We start from the raw sequence: 18,768 nt of genomic DNA on the forward strand, positions 1-18,768 counted from the left end.
AGGTGGAGCTGGGGCTCCACAGGACCATGTCTCCCTTTCTCCGCTTTCCCTGGGGTGCTGTGACCCCTGCTTTCCTCCTGCCTCTCTGGCTGAGCCATCTCAGTTTCCTTCATGGACTCCTTTTCAAGCTGTTCTATTTGTGCTCAGGGTCTAAATGAGGTCACCTGTTCGCTGCCCTGCCTTTGAGTGTTGGTGAATGACCAGATTACTAATCCCACAGTAGGGCTATCCTGCAAGTGAACAGAAACACCAGCAACAATGAAGATAGCACAGTACATAGAGACTAGGACTGTCCCTTATAATCAAGGACATGGGGCTCCCCGGTCCTGTTCCCCTCCCCTCCTTGCTTCAGCAGATCCACTCCCATCTATTTACCAAGGAGTCTCCAACATGACCTCTGGACCCCAACACAAAACCCCACAGGCACCGTGGGATGCTCCTTGCTCATGCTTCCACCCGAATGACAGGGACCCATCCCCCCAGACAAGGCAGGGTGCTGGGGGTCATTCTAGACTGCTTCCTCTCACCCCACATCCTGTCAATCACTGCATCCCATCATTTCTGCTTTTTGACCACCTTGATCCTAACCCATCTGTTTCCAGCCCTGCTGTCATGGTCCATCTGGGATACCCTAATCTCCTGAGTGGGCAATCATCCTAGAAATTCATCTTTTATTTTGGTGAAGTACACATAACGTAAAACTTACCATTTTCGCCATTTTATTTTTTTCGAGACGGAGTCTTTCTCTGACGCCCAGACTGGAGTGCAATGGCACGATCTTGGCTCACTGCAACTTCTGCCTCCTGAGTTCAAGCAATTCTCCTGCTTCAGCTTTCTGAGTAGCTGGGATTACAGGTGCCCACTATCACACCTGGCTAATTTTTGTATTTTTAGTAGAGACGGGGTTTCACCATGTTGGCCAGGCTGGTCTCGAACTCCTGACCTCGGGTGTACCTATATAAGAATATATGTGGCCAGGCGAGGTGACTCATGCCTGTAATCCTAGCACTTTGGGGAGGCTGAGGGGGGTGAATCACAAGGTCAGGAGATCGAGACCATCCTGCCTAACACGGTGAAACCCCGTCTCTACTAAAAATACAAAAAAAATAGCCCACTGTGGTGGCGGGCGCCTGTAGTCCCAGCTACTCTGGAAGCTGAGGCAGGAGAATGGCGTGAACTCAGGAGGTGGACCTTGCAGTGAGCCGAGATCGTGCCACTGTACTCCAGCCTAGGCGACAGAGCGAGACTCCGTCTCAAAAAATATATATATATATATATATTTATATATATATAATAAAAAATATAAAATATTTTTATATAAAATATAAAAATATATATAATATATATTACATATTATTTAAAAATATATCTATATATGTACAACATGGATGAACTGTAAAAACATCCACAGAGATAGAAGGTAGATTAATGGCCGAGGCAGGTGGAAGGGAAGTGTGGAGAGTGAGGGCTAATGAGTATAGGGTTTCTTTACGGGTAATGGAAATGTTCTAGAATTGATTTTAGTGATGGTTGTATTACCTTGTAAATACTCATCAGCAGTGACCTGTACATTTTAAATGAACAAATTGTATGTGAATTATATTTATTTATTTACTTATTTTTATTTATTTATTTATTTTGAGACACAATCTCGCTCTGTCACCCAGGCTGGAGTGCAATGGCATGATCTTGGCTCACTGAAATCTCCGCCTCCCGGGTTCAAGAAATTCTCATGCCTCAGCCTCCCAAGTAGCTGGGATTACAGGCGCGGGCCATCATACCCAGCTAATTTTTGTATTTTTAGTGGAGACAGGGTTTCGCCATGTTGGCCAGGCTGGTCTTGAACTCTTTACCTCAAGTGATCCTCCTGCCTCAACCTCCCAAAGTGCTGGGATTACAAGTGTGAGCCACTGCACCTGGCCATATTTCAATAAAGCTGTTATTAACAAAACAAAGGCTGGAGGAGAGGCCTTGGATATGTGGCCTGGCCTGGCCACCACTGGTCAGCGACTGTCTCTGGCCCTGTTACCTTGGTCCCTCCCTTCACCAGACTCTCCCCTGCTTTACCACTGACCTGGGGCCGTGGCTTCCATAAGGTGACTGCCTGCTCCTGTGTCCTGGGTGAGCACAGCGCCCTGGACTTTGAGCCTTGGGCCTCTGTGCACTAAGGTGCGGTTCCTGGGCCCTGCCCTGGCTGTGCTGGGATCCCAGTGCATCCGCCAAGCCCTCCCATGCACAGTTGCATTCATATCCATTCCTTTATGGTTTTGTGTCTTTGCTGTTTGGGGCCTGTAAATATACATAATGCTGTTATGTATTCATCAATCTGTATGACGAAATATCTATCATTACCTTTAAAAAAAATTTTTGGCCAGATGCAGCGGCTCACACCTATAATTCCAGCACTTTGGGAGGCTGAGGCAGGCAGATCACCTGAGGTCAGGAGTTCGAAACTAGCCTGGCCAACATGGCAAAACCCCATCTCTACTAAAAATCCAAAAAATTACCCGGATGTGTTGGTGGGTGCCTGTAATCCCAGCTACTCGGGAGACTGAGACAGGAGAATCATTTGAACCCAGGAGGCAGAGGTTGCAGTGAGCTGAGATTGCGCCACTGCACTCCAGCCTGGATGACAGAGCAAGACTCTGTCTCAAAAAATAGATTTTAAAAATTTTATTTATGGACATGCTCATGACACAGCCTCAGAAGGTCCTGACAGCATGTGACATATGCCCCTATCATTGCCTTTTTTTTTTTTTTTTGAGACGGAGTTTTGCTCTTGTCGCCCAAGCTGGATTGCAATAGCACGATCTTGCCTCACTGCAACCTCCACCTCCTGGGTTCAAGCGAAGCTCCTGCCTCAGCCTCCTCAGGACCTGAGATTACAAGCACCCACCACCATGCCCGGCTAATTTTTTGTATTTTTAGTAGAGACAGGGTTTCATCATGTTGGCCAGGCTGGTCTTAAACTCCTGACCTCAGGTGATCCACCCGCTTCAGCCTCGCAAAGTGCTGGGATTACAGGCATGTGCCACCACCACACCCTGCTCATTTTTTTGTACTTTTAGTAGAAATGGGGTTTCACCATGTTGGCCAGGCTGGTCTTGAACTCCAGACCTCAGGTGATCCTCCCACCTAGGCCTAGAAAAGTGCTGGGATTACAGGCATGAGCCACCACACCAGGCCATTATACCCACTCTTTAAGATGGGTCAGCGCCCTCTGCACACACCTCCAAGTGGTGTTATTTCCAATTTCATGGGTTTGACAGAGCAGGTTTTCTTCTTTTACTCTCAGTGCACCAGGTTCCAAATGTGGCCCCATCCCTCATCCTCTTGTCCCCAGACCCACCTGCCTCCAGTCTCTGGCTAGGGGGAGTCACTGGTGCCTCCACCTCCCACCCCCTGGCTGAATCAGATCACCTGTCTCCTGGGCATCTTGCTATTTTCTCACTATTTTTTTATAGGTCTCAAATATAAAAAGGCAAACAAGACACACCCAGCAAGCTATCTAGCCTGGCCTTATCAGTCTCAAAATCACAGTTTATGGCACTCCTGGGCACTCATGGCCTCTGGCTGTGTCCTCACAGCCTGGGCTCCAGGTCCCGTCTCCCCAGTGATCCCACTCCACCTGACCAGGGTGTTCAAAGACCACTCAGCTGGACCCCGTGCGGGGTCACAGATGTCACCAGGATGGGAGTCTCTTGGGGTAACTCTTCCCCCAAACTCCCAAGGCTGGACATCGTGGTGCCTCTGGTCCCTGGAATGAGTCAAGGCTGAATTGCATCAGGGAGAAATGGACACCTTATTGAAGACGCCAGAAGAGGCAGGTGCACACCCTCCCGTGGGTGCTGGTAGACTGGCCTGCTCTCAGGGCATTTTCGGTTTGGAGCGGAAACCCCGAGCATGGCCAACAGGGTGCAAGGCGGTGACGAGGGCGGGATTCAGAGTCTGGCAGTCCTGGGTTCATTCCCAGTTCTGCCCCTGGCCTGCTGGATAACCCTGGCCTGCTCCTCTAGCCTCTCTGGGACTCAGTTTCCTTATCTGTAGTAGGGTAGTATCACCTTGAAGGTGAAATGTGCTAATGCTAAGCAGAGTGACAGATATCCTGTGGTGCCCAACAGAGGCAGGTCACCCAGGCAGGAACCTGCAGGGTTTAGGCCAAACCCAAGCCTAGCCTTTGAGATCTCCCCCTGGGTGTGATGTACCCCCGGCCCTCCAGGGGTGTGAGCAGTCCTGATCCCTGGCTGCCTTTGGAGCTATCCCAGGCTAGCCTCAGCTCCCTAGCCTTTTAGCTTGGTTCCACTGCCTCCTGAGGGCCATTCTCCACTTCAGCCCAGGCTCTAAGTCTGTCTTCCCGAGATGGCCAGGCCGAGGCTGGGCAGAGCAGCACTGTCTTCCTGTGAGAAGCTCAGGCGGGACAGTCCTGCCCATCCTGGAGGGTGGAACAGACTGGTCTGCCCTGGTGTCCGGGGAGCAGTGCCCGCTGAGGCGGAAGCCTGGAGCTTGTGTCATCCACAGTTCCCACATTTCAGACTCTCCCATGGCAGGGAGACCCCAAAGCCTGGGACAGGGGAGCCTGGAGTGCCCCCGCAACCCATCTAATTACTTTTCTGTACAGCCGGAGCAGGCCAGGTTCGTTTTGTGGGTCTTAGTTTTCATGTCTGTGAAAAGGGGTAAGTGATACCCATCTCCAGGGGCTATAGTCTGGATCACGTGGCGAACCCAGGGATGTCTGTTTTGTAATGATCAGCTTACTCTCCAAATGTCTGGGCCTCTTGGGGCCGAAGACATTTCTTCCAGACCCTTGAGGAGAAGCCTCGAATTCTCTTTAAGGCAGTCAGCCTTGAAGAGGAGCGTGGGAGGTTTCTCCCTGAGGGTGGAGGGCTGAGGGTGGACGGCTGAGGGTGGAGGGCAGAGGATGTCATTCCTGGCAGCCCATGTACAGCTGGTGCCGGGATCCTCCCACCCCAATCCAGCATTCTAGTTTCTGATGTCAGATGGTGGTGCTGACTTCACAAGACAGGGAGACTTGGGAGATAAGCTGGAAGGACTGGCACAGCAAACAAGGCCAGGGGCCCAGGAAGAGAAGGGAAGAATACATCAGAGGCGATGGAGGAGACCATGCTAGGCGGGGCTGCTGGTGCCAGGCTCCTGCTGGTGGCCAGGGCTCCGTGGACAGGAGGGGCTGGGGCCTATGGTTTGGATGACCCAGTGGGTAGGACACTTGTGGGTATGGGGGTGGAACAACTTAGACGGAACCTCAGGAGCCAGGCAGCCCATTGTGTGGGACAACCTGACCGCCCAGGGGAATGGGTGCTGGCTGCCGCTGGGCAGGATGTCTGCCTTAGCAGGCCCCAGGGCCATTAGGCCAGCAGGCAGCAGCCCAAGCCTGCAGACTGGATGCAAGATAGGGGCAGGTGGCAGGTCAGGGCCTGACTAATTAGGACCAGAACTCCAGGCTATTGGGGCTGAGCCCATGCTCTCTGGCCTACCTGGCAGCTCAGGGCCCTGTGCAGAGCTGAAACCAGCCATGTACACAGCAGGCTAGCAACAGGCTGGGGCATCAATTGTTCTGAAGTGCTGTAAGGAGAAGTGAGGCCCTGTGGCAGCTGGGGGTGGAAGTGCCATGCAGCGAGCTGACAGGGGACTCTGTGGCATGAAGGGACAAGATGGGGGTTGAAGGAGAAGGTGAGTGGGGGCCTCCCAGGCAGACGTATGGGAAGGGCATTTGGGGCAGGGCCTAAGGTGGGCAAGGTGTGCCTGCCAGGGAAGAGGTGGGTGAGGTACTGGGAGGTCCTCAGGCAGCCAGGGCTGGCCTCGTCTACATTTTCAAAGCTCCTGTGGCCTTCGCAGCCAGCTCCCGAAGGGCCCCTTGGGTGTAACACACAGCAGGGACCTGGCAGCTGCTCTGGGGTGGAGCTGCTCTTTCCTCCCATCCCTCCAGTGCTGTGCCCAGAGTCATGGCCCTGGCCCCACACAGGGCCTGACCCCCACCCAACCCCTCTCCCATGCAACTCAACTGCAGGACGTGCATCTTCTGGAAACTTGGGCTTCGTGATATCACCCTCTCTCCCTGAGCATGAGCATGGGGCTCTGCAGCGGCCAGGCCCCTCCCCAGCCCATCCCAGGACTACAGGTCCCCTGGGTCTGCTCGGGCTGCCATAACAGAATACCACGGACTGGGGGGCTTCCACAAGAGCAATCTGTCGTCTCCCATTAACAGTCGCAGAGGCTGGAAGTCTGAGGTCAGGGTCCAACCCACAGGATTGGCCTCCTGGAGGTCACGCTCTCTTGTTGCTCCTTCCCACGGCCACCCCTGTGTACACACGCCTCAGGGGTCTGTGTGTGTCCACATTTCCTCTTCTTTTTTTTTCATTTTTTTGAGACGGAATTTCGCTCTCATCACCCAGGCTGGAGTGCAGTGGCGCAATCTCGGCTCACGGCAACCTCCGCCTCCTGGGTTGAAGCAATTCTCCTGCTTCAGCTTCCGGAGTAGCTGGGATTACAGGCGCACGCCACCACACCCAGCTAATTTTTGTATTTTTAGTAGAGACAGGGTTTCACCATGTTGGCCAGGATGGTCTCCAATGCCTGACTTCAGGTGATCCACCCGCTTCAGCTTCCCAAAGTGCTGGGATTACAGGTGTAAGCCACAGAGCCCAGTCAACATTTCCTCTTCTTGTAAGGACACATTGGATGAGGGCCCTAGCAGCCTCACTGAATCTCCTGTGTGTGTTGTAACTGATGTTGCTGTCTCCCGCAATGGAGCTCCTTTGGGACCTAAGCAGTTCTGAGTCGTTTCTGGGTCCCCCACTCTGGCTGCAGGATTTTAAGCCGAGGTGTGCAGACAGAGGACAGAAATGTGAATACGCAGGGAGGGACAGGCAGAACCTGAGCACAGGGAGGCCCAGGGAAGAGGTCCCCAGCAGGGACGCTGGTGTTCCCGGGCCCCTGCCCACGCCACCCTTGCCTGCTAACCCTCTTCGCACGCAGCAGCACCCTCCTGCCACTGGCACGAGCTTTCCTTTCCAAGTAAGTTTCAGATCCACATTTGTCAGGCCTCAGAGTGGCAGCTGTGGGAGGGAGGAGGCTGGGCAGGCCTTGCTGCCGCACACCCCGCTGTGTGCCACGATCAGATACGGCCTGCTAGGACTCTGACTGGGCCCAAGGTGGCTGCAGGACTGTCCTGGGGCCTCCACTACATGGCCTGAACAGGGGCTTGGCTCCCAGGGAGGAATGATTCATGCCTGATTCCTGCCCTATAGACAGTCACAAGGAGCTGGCAGGATAAGACCTGTACATGCAGCCACCTGGTGCCAGGCACAGCAGCAAGGCCACATGGACCTGGCCCACCCCACCTCTGTCTGCAGCAGCAGGGCTGGGCAGGGGAGCTGAGGGGAGGGGCAGGCCTCAGACCTCAGTGTCAGAGCCAGACCTCAGTGTGAGCCTAGGCTCTGCCACACTGGAGCCCCGTGCTCTTGGGCAAGTGACTTAATCTCTGTGAGCACAGTCTTCACTGATAAATCAGGGAGGGATGTGCCCTCCGAACCAGCTTGTGGCTGCTTCCTATGGGGCTGTGTTAGGCACTGCGGGCACAGAGACTGGAGCTTGCATGAAGGGGCAGAGTGTGCTCTGAAGGCAGGGCTGGAGTCCCTGCAGGCTGGTGATTCCTTCAGCTGGGGGGTCAGGGAGGCCTTCCTGGGGAGGCGGTGAATTGGGGCCACAGGGACCATGTCTCTCCAAGTCTGGGACCCAGGCTCCAGTTCGTAGGGCCAGCTCAGGGGCGGGTGCTCAGCTGTCTGCTCGTGGCTTCAGGCCCCAGAGCGTTCAAAGGGCTAGCGTCCCAGCCCCCTAGGAAGACCTCCGCCTCCTGAAAGGCTTCCCTGACTGCCGGGGCCCAGCTGCAGGTCCCCTCCCGGGCCGACAGGAGGCCAGGATCGAAGAGGACACCCGCTGCCCAAGGTCACGCCGCCCGTGGCGCCCCCATCCAGGCCCGCCCCGCGCCCGATCGCCAGGATTGCATTTCCGCGCCGCCCGGACCCCGCCTGATCCGCGGCCCGCGCGGAAGGCGCCACTGAGTCCCGGCCGGCCGCGGGAGCGCCAGACTCAGCACCCAGCACCCGCCGGATAGGAGAGGAGAGAAAGGCAGCCGCCTCCCGGCCCCAGCTCCCTGGCTGCGGCCCGCCCCATCCTGGCCCCCTCCTCCGCCCCCTTCTTCCCTTCTCGGGTCCCCCCCGCCTCTCCTCGGCTCCCGGCCCCTCCTCTACCCACCCCTCCTCCTCGCCCCCGCCCCGCCTCGCCCGGCCCCTCCGCGGTCCCCGCCGCCCGCGTACGGGGTGACGCAGCGCCGCCTCCCGCCGCCTGCCGCCGGGGCCACTGCAGGGACCGCTAACGGTCCGGCGCCCCTCGGCGTCCGCGCGCCCCCCGCCTGGCGGACAAGCCCGCCGGCGGCGATGGGGGCGACGGGGGCGGCGGAGCCGCTGCACTCAGTGCTGTGGGTGAAGCAGCAGCGCTGCGCCGTGAGCCTGGAGCCCGCGCGGGCGGTACTGCGCTGGTGGCGGAGCCCGGGGCCCGGAGCCGGCGCCCCCGGCGCGGGTGAGTGTCGCCGCCGCCCGGGTTCGACCGTACGGGGCCAGGGAGCGGGGGCGGCGTGGGGGACCCGGCTAGGGGGACCGGGTGCGGGGAGCGGGCGACCGTGTTGAGGCCGGGGGCCCTGGGAGCGCAGGCGCCGGGGAGGGTCGGGGCCGGCGGGAGGGAGGCCGGGACCAGGGTCCGGGCTGGGCGCTACCGTCTGCTCCGGGAACCGGAGGACAAAGCGCCGCGCAGTGGAGGGGAGGCCGGCGCCCCATCCCCGCGGGGAGGTGGGACCCGGGGCGCGTTCACGGGGTCGTGGCCCCCGGTGCGGTCTGTCCGCAGGGCACCTTTGTGCAAGACGGACTGTGGATGGATCCTGAGGGGGGTGTCAGGCGCTCCCCACCCCGAGCATTGCAGTTTAATCCAAGAACAGATGCTTTTTTAAAGCAGGGATCCGAAACCTCAGAGGCGCCCTTGCAGGGGGAGGACTTCCTGTTAAGAAGTTAAAGAAGGAGCCCCTGACCTTCTGTGGGGTGTGCTCCCTACTCGGGATGGGGGAATTGATTTCGGTGCCACGGGTTGACGCTTTGCCCCGCAGAGGCCCTCCAGATGAGGAGAAGAGTGACTTTGGTAAACATGGAGGACGCACAGCCCACCCTGGAGGGCCGCGGTGCAGCGGCGGGACGGCCTCCTCAAGGCTCTAGGGCAGAGCTGTCTGGTGGCAGAGAGGTTGGCAGAGGCTTATAAAGAGGTGCCCTTCCGCACTCCGGGGCAGCGGGAGGACTGCAGCGGTTCAGGTCTGGACAGTGAGAAGGGGGAGGTGTTGGCGGCACAGGAGACCCAGGCTGGGTGGTAGCTGTGTGTTCCATTTCATTCATGCCCTCTTTGGAAATGTTTATTGTATGCCTGCTGGGGACGGACGGGGGCCAGCATGTGTGACACAGTCGCTGTTGCAGCAGAGCTTTTTTCCTTAAAGGGAGAGAGGGCACACAGAGACAAGTGTCTGATGGAGTTGGGCACTGAGGACAGAGCTTGCAGGGTACGGGGCAGGGTTGTGCAGGTGGGGTAGGTCACTGTGTGGTAGCTGGTGGTCTCAGCAGCCCTCACTCACACGGTGGCTTTGACCAGAGACCTGGAGAGACTGAGGGCTCTGCATTCCAGGGACAGATCCATCCAGGCCGGAAAAGCGGGGAGTGTAAGGCCCTGAGACCACCAGGAGGCCAGTGTAGCAGGAGTGAAGGGAGATGGGGGGAGGGAGAGTGGGCCCAGGTCTCTTGCAGCCTTACAGGCTGAGATGGCGACTTGCTTTTCTCAGTGAGTGGAGTGGGAGCGCCTGGAGGGCCTTATCCAACTTAGCATTTTCCAGGGATCTCATGTCCTCTGCGTGGAGGACCCAGAAGAGGGATGGGTCCTGCAATGGGGAGGCTTTGGCCCTGTCCAGATGGGAGATGGCGGTGGTCAGGGTTGGATGTGGAGGGACTGAGTATGGGAAGGAGGTCTGTTGGAGCTGCTGTTTGCTAGAAGAGAGAGCCCTGCAGGAGGACAGAAGGTTTGTTTTTGTTTTTTTTGTTGTTGTTGTTGTTTTTCTTTTTCTTTTTTTTTTTTTTTTTGAGACGGAGTGTTGCTCTGTTGCCCAGGCTAGAGTTCAGTGGCGTGATGTTGGCTCACTGCAACCTCTGCCTCCCAGGTTCAAGCAATTCTTCCTGCCTCAGCCTCAGAGTAGCTGGGATTACAGGAGCCTGCCAGCATGCCTGTCTAATTTTTGTATTTTTAGTAGAGACAGGGTTTCACCATGTTGGCCAGGCTGGTCTCGAACTCCTGACCTCAGGTGATCCGCCCACCTTGGCCTCCCAAAGTGCTGGGATTACAGGTGTGAGCCATGGCGCCCAGGCTTTTTTCTTTTTAATTATTGGGGTGAGTGTGTTGGAAGCCAGGATTCATGGTGGATGTGCAGAGCTGGGGTGACACCTTTAGACCCTGTGGGCAGACAGGGATGGGTGTGGCGGAGGCCAGGGTTCCCTGGTGGATGTGTGGAGCTGGGATGCCACCTTTAGACCTTGTGGGCAGTCAAGGTCAGGAGTTCTTCTGGGCGGTTTCTGGTGCTGAGCTGTGAGGAGCTGCGGGCTGGGTGCTGGTGGGGACAGAGCTGAACGTTAGGTGGGGCCAAGGTCGAGGGGTGGTCTCAGACCCATGACTAACCCTTGGTTTCCAGCCCTGGGGTCACCTGTCTGTGGCTGGGCATCTGAGACTTGACTTTTCTAAGGTCTGTCTCATGTCCCTTTTGGGAGAAACGTCACACCTCAAATATTACCTAACAGGGCCAACACACAAGAACAGATGCCTGGCCTGGGCCCGAAGGATTTGTACTTTGTTGTAAATCCCTAGGCTTCAGGAAAATGACTGCCTCCCCAAGCACTTCCTAAGTGCGGACCACTGGGCTTTAAACCGGATGGGTTCCTGAGGGGCAGCTGCTCCCATCCTAGGGATGAAGGGGCTGATCTGCAGGGACTGGAAGTGACTGGTCCAATCAGCTGCGGTGCTTGTAGCCACTGGGCTGTAAGGCCTCCCACGGGCTCCAGCCGCCGTGGAGACACCAGATCCCACCTACAGGGCGTCTGTGTGGGAGGTCAGTCATCACTGCTTTCTGCCTTGGCGTCCCTGGCCAGCTCCCATTATGGCTTCTAGTCGCCTGGGTCAGGGCTTGATGCGGCGTGGCGTCTGCTTTTGTCCAGCGTGCTGGGGTTTGCCTCTCGGCATGCTTATTAAGCTTCACTCTCGCTAAGCCAAGGCGTTTTTGTGCAGGTTCATCCTGAGCTGCTTGACTGGCCTGCTGGGAGCTTGGTCCCTCTTGGAGAGGGAGGGCCCTGGTTGGTAGGGCCATGGCTGGTGGGGCCCTGGCTGGTGGCCCTGGCTGGTGGGCTCCCTCCAGGAAGCAGCCTGCCCGCTCCACCCAGGAGTGCTCTCCCACGCGATGGGAAAATCTCAGCAAGTTGGGAAACGCTGAGTTGTGAATGAGTTCAGAAATACAGCCACACTGTCTCTTGGTTTTTTCTCATAACTTTACAGTCCTCAGAAGGAATCAGGCGCAGGTTCGATTCTTATATGCTTGAGGTCAGTAGGGCCATAGTAGGGCAGAAGAATGTGAACCCAGCTCACAGGATATTTAATTTGGTCAGCAAGGTGGCATTGCCCACCTCTTGCCACTCCCCCAGGTGTATCTGGGCACACTGGGATTGACTAGGTGGAGGAATGATGAGAGGTGAAGAATTGTTCTAAAACTGGTCCTAGGAGACCTGTAAGATGAGGCAGGAACAGCCCTGGAGCTCCAGGTGACTGATGGGCTAAGGACAAAGGCAAGGCCACTGTGTGTGCCCTGCTGGGGTGGCCACTTAGTTATTCCGACTCCTTTGTTTTCTCTGTAGCATCACCCCTGTTTCAGATGTGGACAGTAGGAGTGGGAATTGACTGGGCCCAGAGGCAGTGATGTACAGAGGGAGCTGGCTTTGAACCCAGGCACGTGCACTTTCCTCTGTGGGTCATCATGCTGGGACAGTGACTGACCTGTACAAGAGCAAAGACAAGGACTAGCAATTCGGATCGCTGCAGCTTCCTGGGCCAGAACCTCACCCAGGCACCTGAGGAAGCCGCGACAGCCGTGCCCTGGGCCACCAGCCTGGTGGGAAGTAGGGCAGGACAAAAACAGGAACTCGAAGTGGGTCATGCTCGTTGAACTGGAAACACTGCGTTGATATCTGGGTTATTTCCCCTGGCTGTCGCAAAACACTTAGATAAACCCTGGGCCTGGGAAGTGTGTGTGTGTGTATGTGGGTGTGTGTTGGTGGGTGAGGGGGCTGCTGCCCAGGCTCTACCTTTGTGGGAGGATCCTCCCCTTCCTTGCACTAACCCCACTTGGGATGTCCCAGGCTGGTGGTGAACTCACTGGGCAGGTCAGTGCTGTCGTGTCCTCAGCACACCCTGCAAAGTGTCTGGCAAAACATAGGCATGCCACAGATACTTTAAAAATTTTTTCCTGCTTACAAAAGTAAGTCATGTTGATTTAATAATATCTAGAAAACACGGAAAAGCATACACAAAAAGTCATTCTTCGACTTAGATGTGATTAATATTTGGTATTTGTGTATATGTAAATATGCATGAAAGAAAAGCTGAGAAAACATATTGCAGAGTGTTTTCCACGCTACTAATTCCCCTCCTAAAACATGATTTTAAAAAATTGACTTTATCAAGGTCTAATTTCCTGCAATAAAACTCAGACATTTTAAGGCACATAGTTGGATAAATTTTGATAATTGCGTGCACCTGTGTAAACATCACCCAGATAGCAGCAGCCCAGAACCTTCTCCTGGGCCCTGGGCTGTTTTCTCGCCAGGGACGGGTGCGATGCTAATAGAGTTTCATGTAAATGGAATCGTGCCATGTGCACTTCTTTGTGCCCAGCTGCTTTATCTCATTTTGGTTTTTTTTAAGATTCATCATGTCAGCGGTTCCATCTTTCTGGTTACTAGTCATATTGCATTGTGTGGGTACACTAGTGTATCCGTCTACCTGCTGATGGGCTTCTGGACAGTTCCCAGTCCATTCAGCTTGACTGTGTGGATAAAGACACCCTGATCCTTTGGGGGCTATGCTTTTGCTCCTCTTGGATGCATATTTAAGAGTAGAAAGCTGAATCCTAGGAAAATGTGTGTGTGTATATATATGTATTTTTGAGTGTATATAATATATTTTATTATATTTTTGGAGTCTTCTTCTGTTCCCCAGGCTGGAGTGAAGTGGCGAGATCTCGGCTCACTGCAACCTCCGCCTCCCGGATTCAAGTGATTCTCCTGCCTTAGCCTCCTGAGGAGCTGGGATTACAGGCACCTGCCACCATGCCAGGCTAATTTTTGTATTTTTAGTAGAGACAGGCTTTCACCATGTTGGCCAGGCTGGTCTCAAACTCCTGACCTCATATGATCTGCCTGCCTCGGCCTCCCAAAGTGCTGGGATTACAGGCGTGAGCCACTGCCCCCAGCTGTGAATTCTTACAAGAAAATAGAGGACAATTTATAATATTGGAATGGGAAAAGGCTCTCCTAACCAAGATGGAATCCAGAAAGAATAAAGAAAAAGCTAGATTATTTGACTCAATAATTTTAAAATGTCTTTTGTAAGATACCATAAATTGTTTAAAAAATGATGGGGGCCGGGTGCGGTGGCTCACACCTGCAATCCCAGCACTTTGAGAGGCTAAGGTGGGCAGATCACTTGAGGTCAGGAGTTCGTGACCAACCTGGCCAACATGGTGAAACCCCAACTCTACTAAAAATACAAAAATTAGCTGAGTGTGTTGGCAGGCGCCTGTAATCCCAGCCACTCAGGAGGCTGAGGCAGAACAATCGCTTGAACCCGGGAGGCGGAGGTTGCAGTGAGCTGAGATTGTGCCACGGTACTCCAGCCTGGCAACAGAGCGAGATTCCATCTCAAATAATAATAACAATAATAATAATAACATAAAAATTAAAAATGATGGAGGTACCATGTGCAACAAATAGGATAGAGAAAAGGTTAACTTTTTTTTTTTTTTGAGACAGAGTCTCACTCTGTCGCCCAGGCTGGAGTGCAGTGGCCGGATCTCAGCTCACTGCAAGCTCCGCCTCCCGGGTTCACGCCATTCTCCTGCCTCAGCCTCCCCAGTAGCTGGAATTACAGGCGCCCGCCACCACACGTGGCTAATTTTTTGTGGGTTTTTTTGTTTTGTTTTGTTTTCTGTTTTGTTTTGTTTTGTTTTTAGAGACGGAGTCTTGCTCTGTCACCCGGGCTGGAGCGCAGGGGCGTGATCTCGGCTCACGCCTGTAATCCCAGCACTTTGGGAGGTGTGAGCCACCGCACCCAGCCATCAATTTTTATATCAGTTTAAAATGTTTAAAAAATGTTAACCCAGCTGGGCGCGGTGGCTCACACCTGTAATCCCAGCACTTTGGGAAGCCGAGGCGGGCGGATCATGAGGTCAGGAGATAGAGACCATTGTGGCTAACACGGTGAAACCCCGTCTCGGCCTTATAAAATAATGTTCCAAATATCCAGGAAACAACCCACAATGACATTATTTTGTAAGGCCGAGTCCTGTTAATGTTTTTTGGAGGCTGGGTGTTGCGCATGCCTGTAGTCCCAGCTACTCAGGAGGCTGAGGCAGGAGGAGCATCTGACGCCAGGAATTTGAGGTTACGGTGTTCCGTGATTGCACCACTGCACTCCGTCCTGAGTGACAGAGCAAGACCCTGTCTCTTAAAAAAATAAAAATAAAAAATAAAGTCCTTTGGACAATTTTTCTATTTAATTACATTAATTTATTAATTTATTTACAGTCTCACTGTTTCGCAGGCCGGAGTGCAGTGGCTCAGTTTCGGCTCACTGCAGCCTCAACCTCTAGGGCGCAAGCTGTCCTGCTACCTCACCCTCTTAGGTAGCCGGGACTACAGGCATGTACCGTCATTCTGGCTAATTTTTAAAATTTATTTTGTAGAGACAGGGCCTCACTATGTTGTCCAGGTTGGTCTCAATCTTCTGGCCTCAAGCAGTCCTCCTGCTTCAGCCTCCCAAAGTGCTGGACTTACAGGCATGAGACACCAGAGCCAGCCAATGTTTCTTTCTCAAAAGCAGGTACTCAGTCTGGCTAGGCACAGATGGCAGGTCTGTCTCACGTGGCGAGGGAGGTGGGCCCTGGCTGCCCAGCCTCCGAGGCCCTGGCTGCCCTGGTTTGGTCTCTCAGGAGCGAGGCTGGACTCATCTGGTCATTCTCAGAGCCAAGTATTCCTGCTCCAGCCCCCTCTGCTCTGAGCGCCCCTCTGCCCCCAGCACACCCTGGCTCCTCTGGGACAGGACCTGCACCCACCCCGCTGCCCCATAGCTCAGCCATCCCTGGGGCCAGAGCTGGAGGTAAACCTGGCTCCCAGCCGTTGACTCTGCACGCCAGCCTCTCCAACCAGCAGGCCTGCCGCTGTGGATCTCTGGTGTCCTCGGTTCATTGCCTGTTTCTTCTATCTTGTCCAGAGTTTTTCGTTGTAGTGGGTGGGAGAGACAGGCAGTCGGGCTTGCTTCATCCTGGCCAGAACTGGACGTCTGAATGCTGCTTTCCATGTAGGCCAGTGTGTGCTGTGCCCTGCGGTGCTGTGGGCTTCACACCCAATGGGATCCCCACAGCCCTCTGAGATGCCCCTTGTTGTCTTCTCGGAGGTGGAGACGTGGGACTTAGAGCTCAGCTCACAGGTGGGGAGTGGGGACCCAGAGCGAGGCTGCTCCAGAATCTGGGGTGAGCTCCCTCTTCAAAGGCAGGGACTCTGGGATTGAAGTAGGCCCCGTGGCCTTTCGTAGCAGGGTGCCCGGCGGGAAGAGCAGGGTTCCTGGAGCAAACATCAGTCCAGTTCCCATGACAAAGTTCCCTGAGGCACCGTATGGTCCTGGAACCCTCAGACACCCCGTCTCGTCGCTAGGATGGGAGGCTGGCGCAGGTTTCCTGTGGCCTGACAGTGGCGTGGAGTGGGGACGGTGGGTGTTCTGTGTTGAGATGCCGACTGGTGTGGACTTCAGTTCTGCGGGTGTCGTCTAAGCAGGTCTAGGATTAGCCTGATTCACTTCCGGAACCCACAGACAGGGGCTGCGCAGGTGCGTGACTCCACGCTGTCCTCCAGAGCCTCCTGGCTTAACAGGAAAAATACAGTCCTGGGTGTTGGCTGCCACGTGGGCTGTGCAGGTGACATGCCCGTCCACATGCCACAGTCCTGTTTCCTGAGAGGAATGATTTGGCATCCTCGGGTCCAGGCCTCTCGTGCATGCTAACGGAGCATCCATGCTAAGGAGTGGCGGGGCTGGCAGGGCCGGGGGCGGGGGGGGGTTGGGGCATGCGCAGGACGTTCAGAAGCCCTCGGACCTTGGGTGGTCACCGGGTGGTCCTGGGGGTGCTGACCAGGCCCCTGCCTGAGAGTGGGGCAGGCAGACCACAGCACCCTCAGGCTGGTATCAGGGGATGTTGGGACAAGGAAGGATTTCTGGGGTGGGTTCCACAGGGAATGGACACTGTTTACTTGAGATGTGTCCCTAGAACTAAAAAGGCTGGGCACAGTGGCTCACGCCTATAATCCCAACACTTTGGGAGGCTGAGCGGGTGGATCGCTTGAGCTCAGGAGTTAGAGAGACCAACCAGGTTAACATAGAGAGACCCCATCTCTCCAAAAAAAACAAAAAAACAAAATAGCTGGGCATGGTGGCACACACCTGTGGTCCCAACTACTTGGGAGGCTGAGGTGGGAGGATTGCATGAGCCTGGGAGGTTGAGGCTGCAGTGATATGAGACTGCACCCGTGTACTCCAGCCTGGGTGACAGAGCAAGACCTGTCTTAAAAAAATAAAAATAAAAAAGAGAGAGAGAGACATTGGTGGCTACTAATGATGTGCTGACAAGGGTCAAAGGGTCACATTTTATGGCATGAAATAGCAGTAAGTTATAATTGGCAGGTACCTTATCCCAGCATCATGAACTTTGGGGGCTTGCTATGAGATTTTCTTCATCATCCGTGTGGTCAGAGTAACCATGGCTCAGGCTCACTGGGTTGCAGAGCAGAGGTCTTTGGGCTAAATTTGCCACATATTTTTTTCTTTGTTTGATTTGCATGGTGAGTTTTTCTTTTCCTTTTAAAATTGTAACTAATGTTCTACAATCAGAAGGTTTCCCATAAAAATCCAAACTTGGGCACATCCCTGTGTAACAACAGCACCTGCAGCAGAGACAAGGGCTGGGGACACAGACGTGCAATCGTGTCTGGATAAGTCGCAGCTCAGGGCTGACCTGTGGGCACCACATGCGTTCTGGCTTCTCCCACCTTCTGTCTGTGTATCAGACCCATCAAGGGCTGTGTCGGGGTGGACGTGGTGGGCGGGGAGGGAAGGGGGACAGTTTGACCACTCTCTGAGTTTGCTGCATGTGGGATTTCTGGACTCTCCCTGGCAGTGGTGGGCAGGGCTGGTTTTTGGTCTTCCTTGGCATAGGCAAGCGCTCACCTTTAATTTTTATTGAAGATCAGATGTTCACACGGCTCGTGTTTATTGAGTGGCGGGTTGCCAGGGAAATGTGTTTGCGTTGCATGTAATTGCAGGGGAAATCAGGACTCCCAGCCGCTCGGATCTCTTGGGTGTTCTTCCTCTGGGGTGACCCTTACTGCTTGGACTCTAAGCGGGCCGGGCATGCGGAGGTCATTGTGGCCTGTGCCACTTCTCCTGGGCCTCAGCATCCCCTGCACTGTGTGTGGGTATGATCCACAGACTTCCACACTGGACTTGGCACTTCTCCAGTGGGCACAGTGAGCAGCGGCCTGCTCTCTCACCCACTTCCTTTTGCCGGCTCTCACGTGGCAGGTTGCTTTAGTGGAGAGTCCCAGGGACAGCTGCGCCCTTGGCTGTGAACTTGCTTTTGTCTCATTGCATATTCCCAAGAGGCGAAAGACATCTGGGGCCTCCCGACGACTGCGTGAGGCCTGGAGCGGCGTATTCCGCCACCTTGACCCTGCCCTGCCGTGAGCATGCTCACACATGTGTACCCGTGTCACTGGCAGACACTCAGTGCTCCTGTGACACACGGGAAACCTGTGCGCCCTCCTGCTGGACGGGAGGCCACTGCGCGTGGCTCAGTTTGATCCAGGAACTTCTAGTGTCAAAACTGATTGACAGCAGGCACTGTTTTCATCTGTGAGTCACCAGCGTGAAATAAATTTGATTTTAGTGGATCACAACAAGCACTAAAAAACACAGAGAACAGAATGGAAAAAGAAGCAACTGGAAGCCAGCGTGCTCTCAGCTGCCCCTAGTAGGCGTCACCTGGACTGTGGCAAATGCTGCAGCAGTCTGCAGAGAGAGAGGGAGCCAGCAAACACGTGAGCCGCCCGAGAACCAGGAGGCCAGGCTCACTCGCTGACGTGGCATTTGATTTTTCTGGAATGTGATGGCCATTTGATCGTTACCTTTATTGGAGAGCTCACTACATGTCAATATGCGTCACCGTGGTGTCTCATGGGCAGGAGAATTTGTCTCTGCCAGCAAAAGAATATGAAGGTGGCCGGGCGCGGTGGCTCAAGCCTGTAATCCCAGCACTTTGGGAGGCCGAGTCAGGCGGATCACGAGGTCAGGAGATCGAGACCATCC

At 54.8% G+C, this 18,768-nt stretch overlaps 1 protein-coding gene across 1 annotated transcript in view; it reads left to right on the forward strand.

Annotated features, from left to right (window-relative positions):
• The first annotated feature begins 8,340 nt into the window (after positions 1–8,340).
• Positions 8,341–18,768, forward strand: part of CERK (ceramide kinase) — a 57,705-nt gene continuing 47,277 nt past the window's right edge. The window contains exon 1 of the mRNA XM_073006584.1: positions 8,341–8,595. Coding sequence (XP_072862685.1) covers positions 8,454–8,595 — 142 coding nt within the window. The 5' untranslated portion in view covers positions 8,341–8,453. The remainder of the gene's footprint in view (positions 8,596–18,768) is intronic.

The sequence above is a fragment of the Chlorocebus sabaeus genome, chromosome 19, assembly GCF_047675955.1.
Source record: "Chlorocebus sabaeus isolate Y175 chromosome 19, mChlSab1.0.hap1, whole genome shotgun sequence".
NCBI classification, from domain to species: Eukaryota; Metazoa; Chordata; class Mammalia; order Primates; family Cercopithecidae; genus Chlorocebus; species Chlorocebus sabaeus.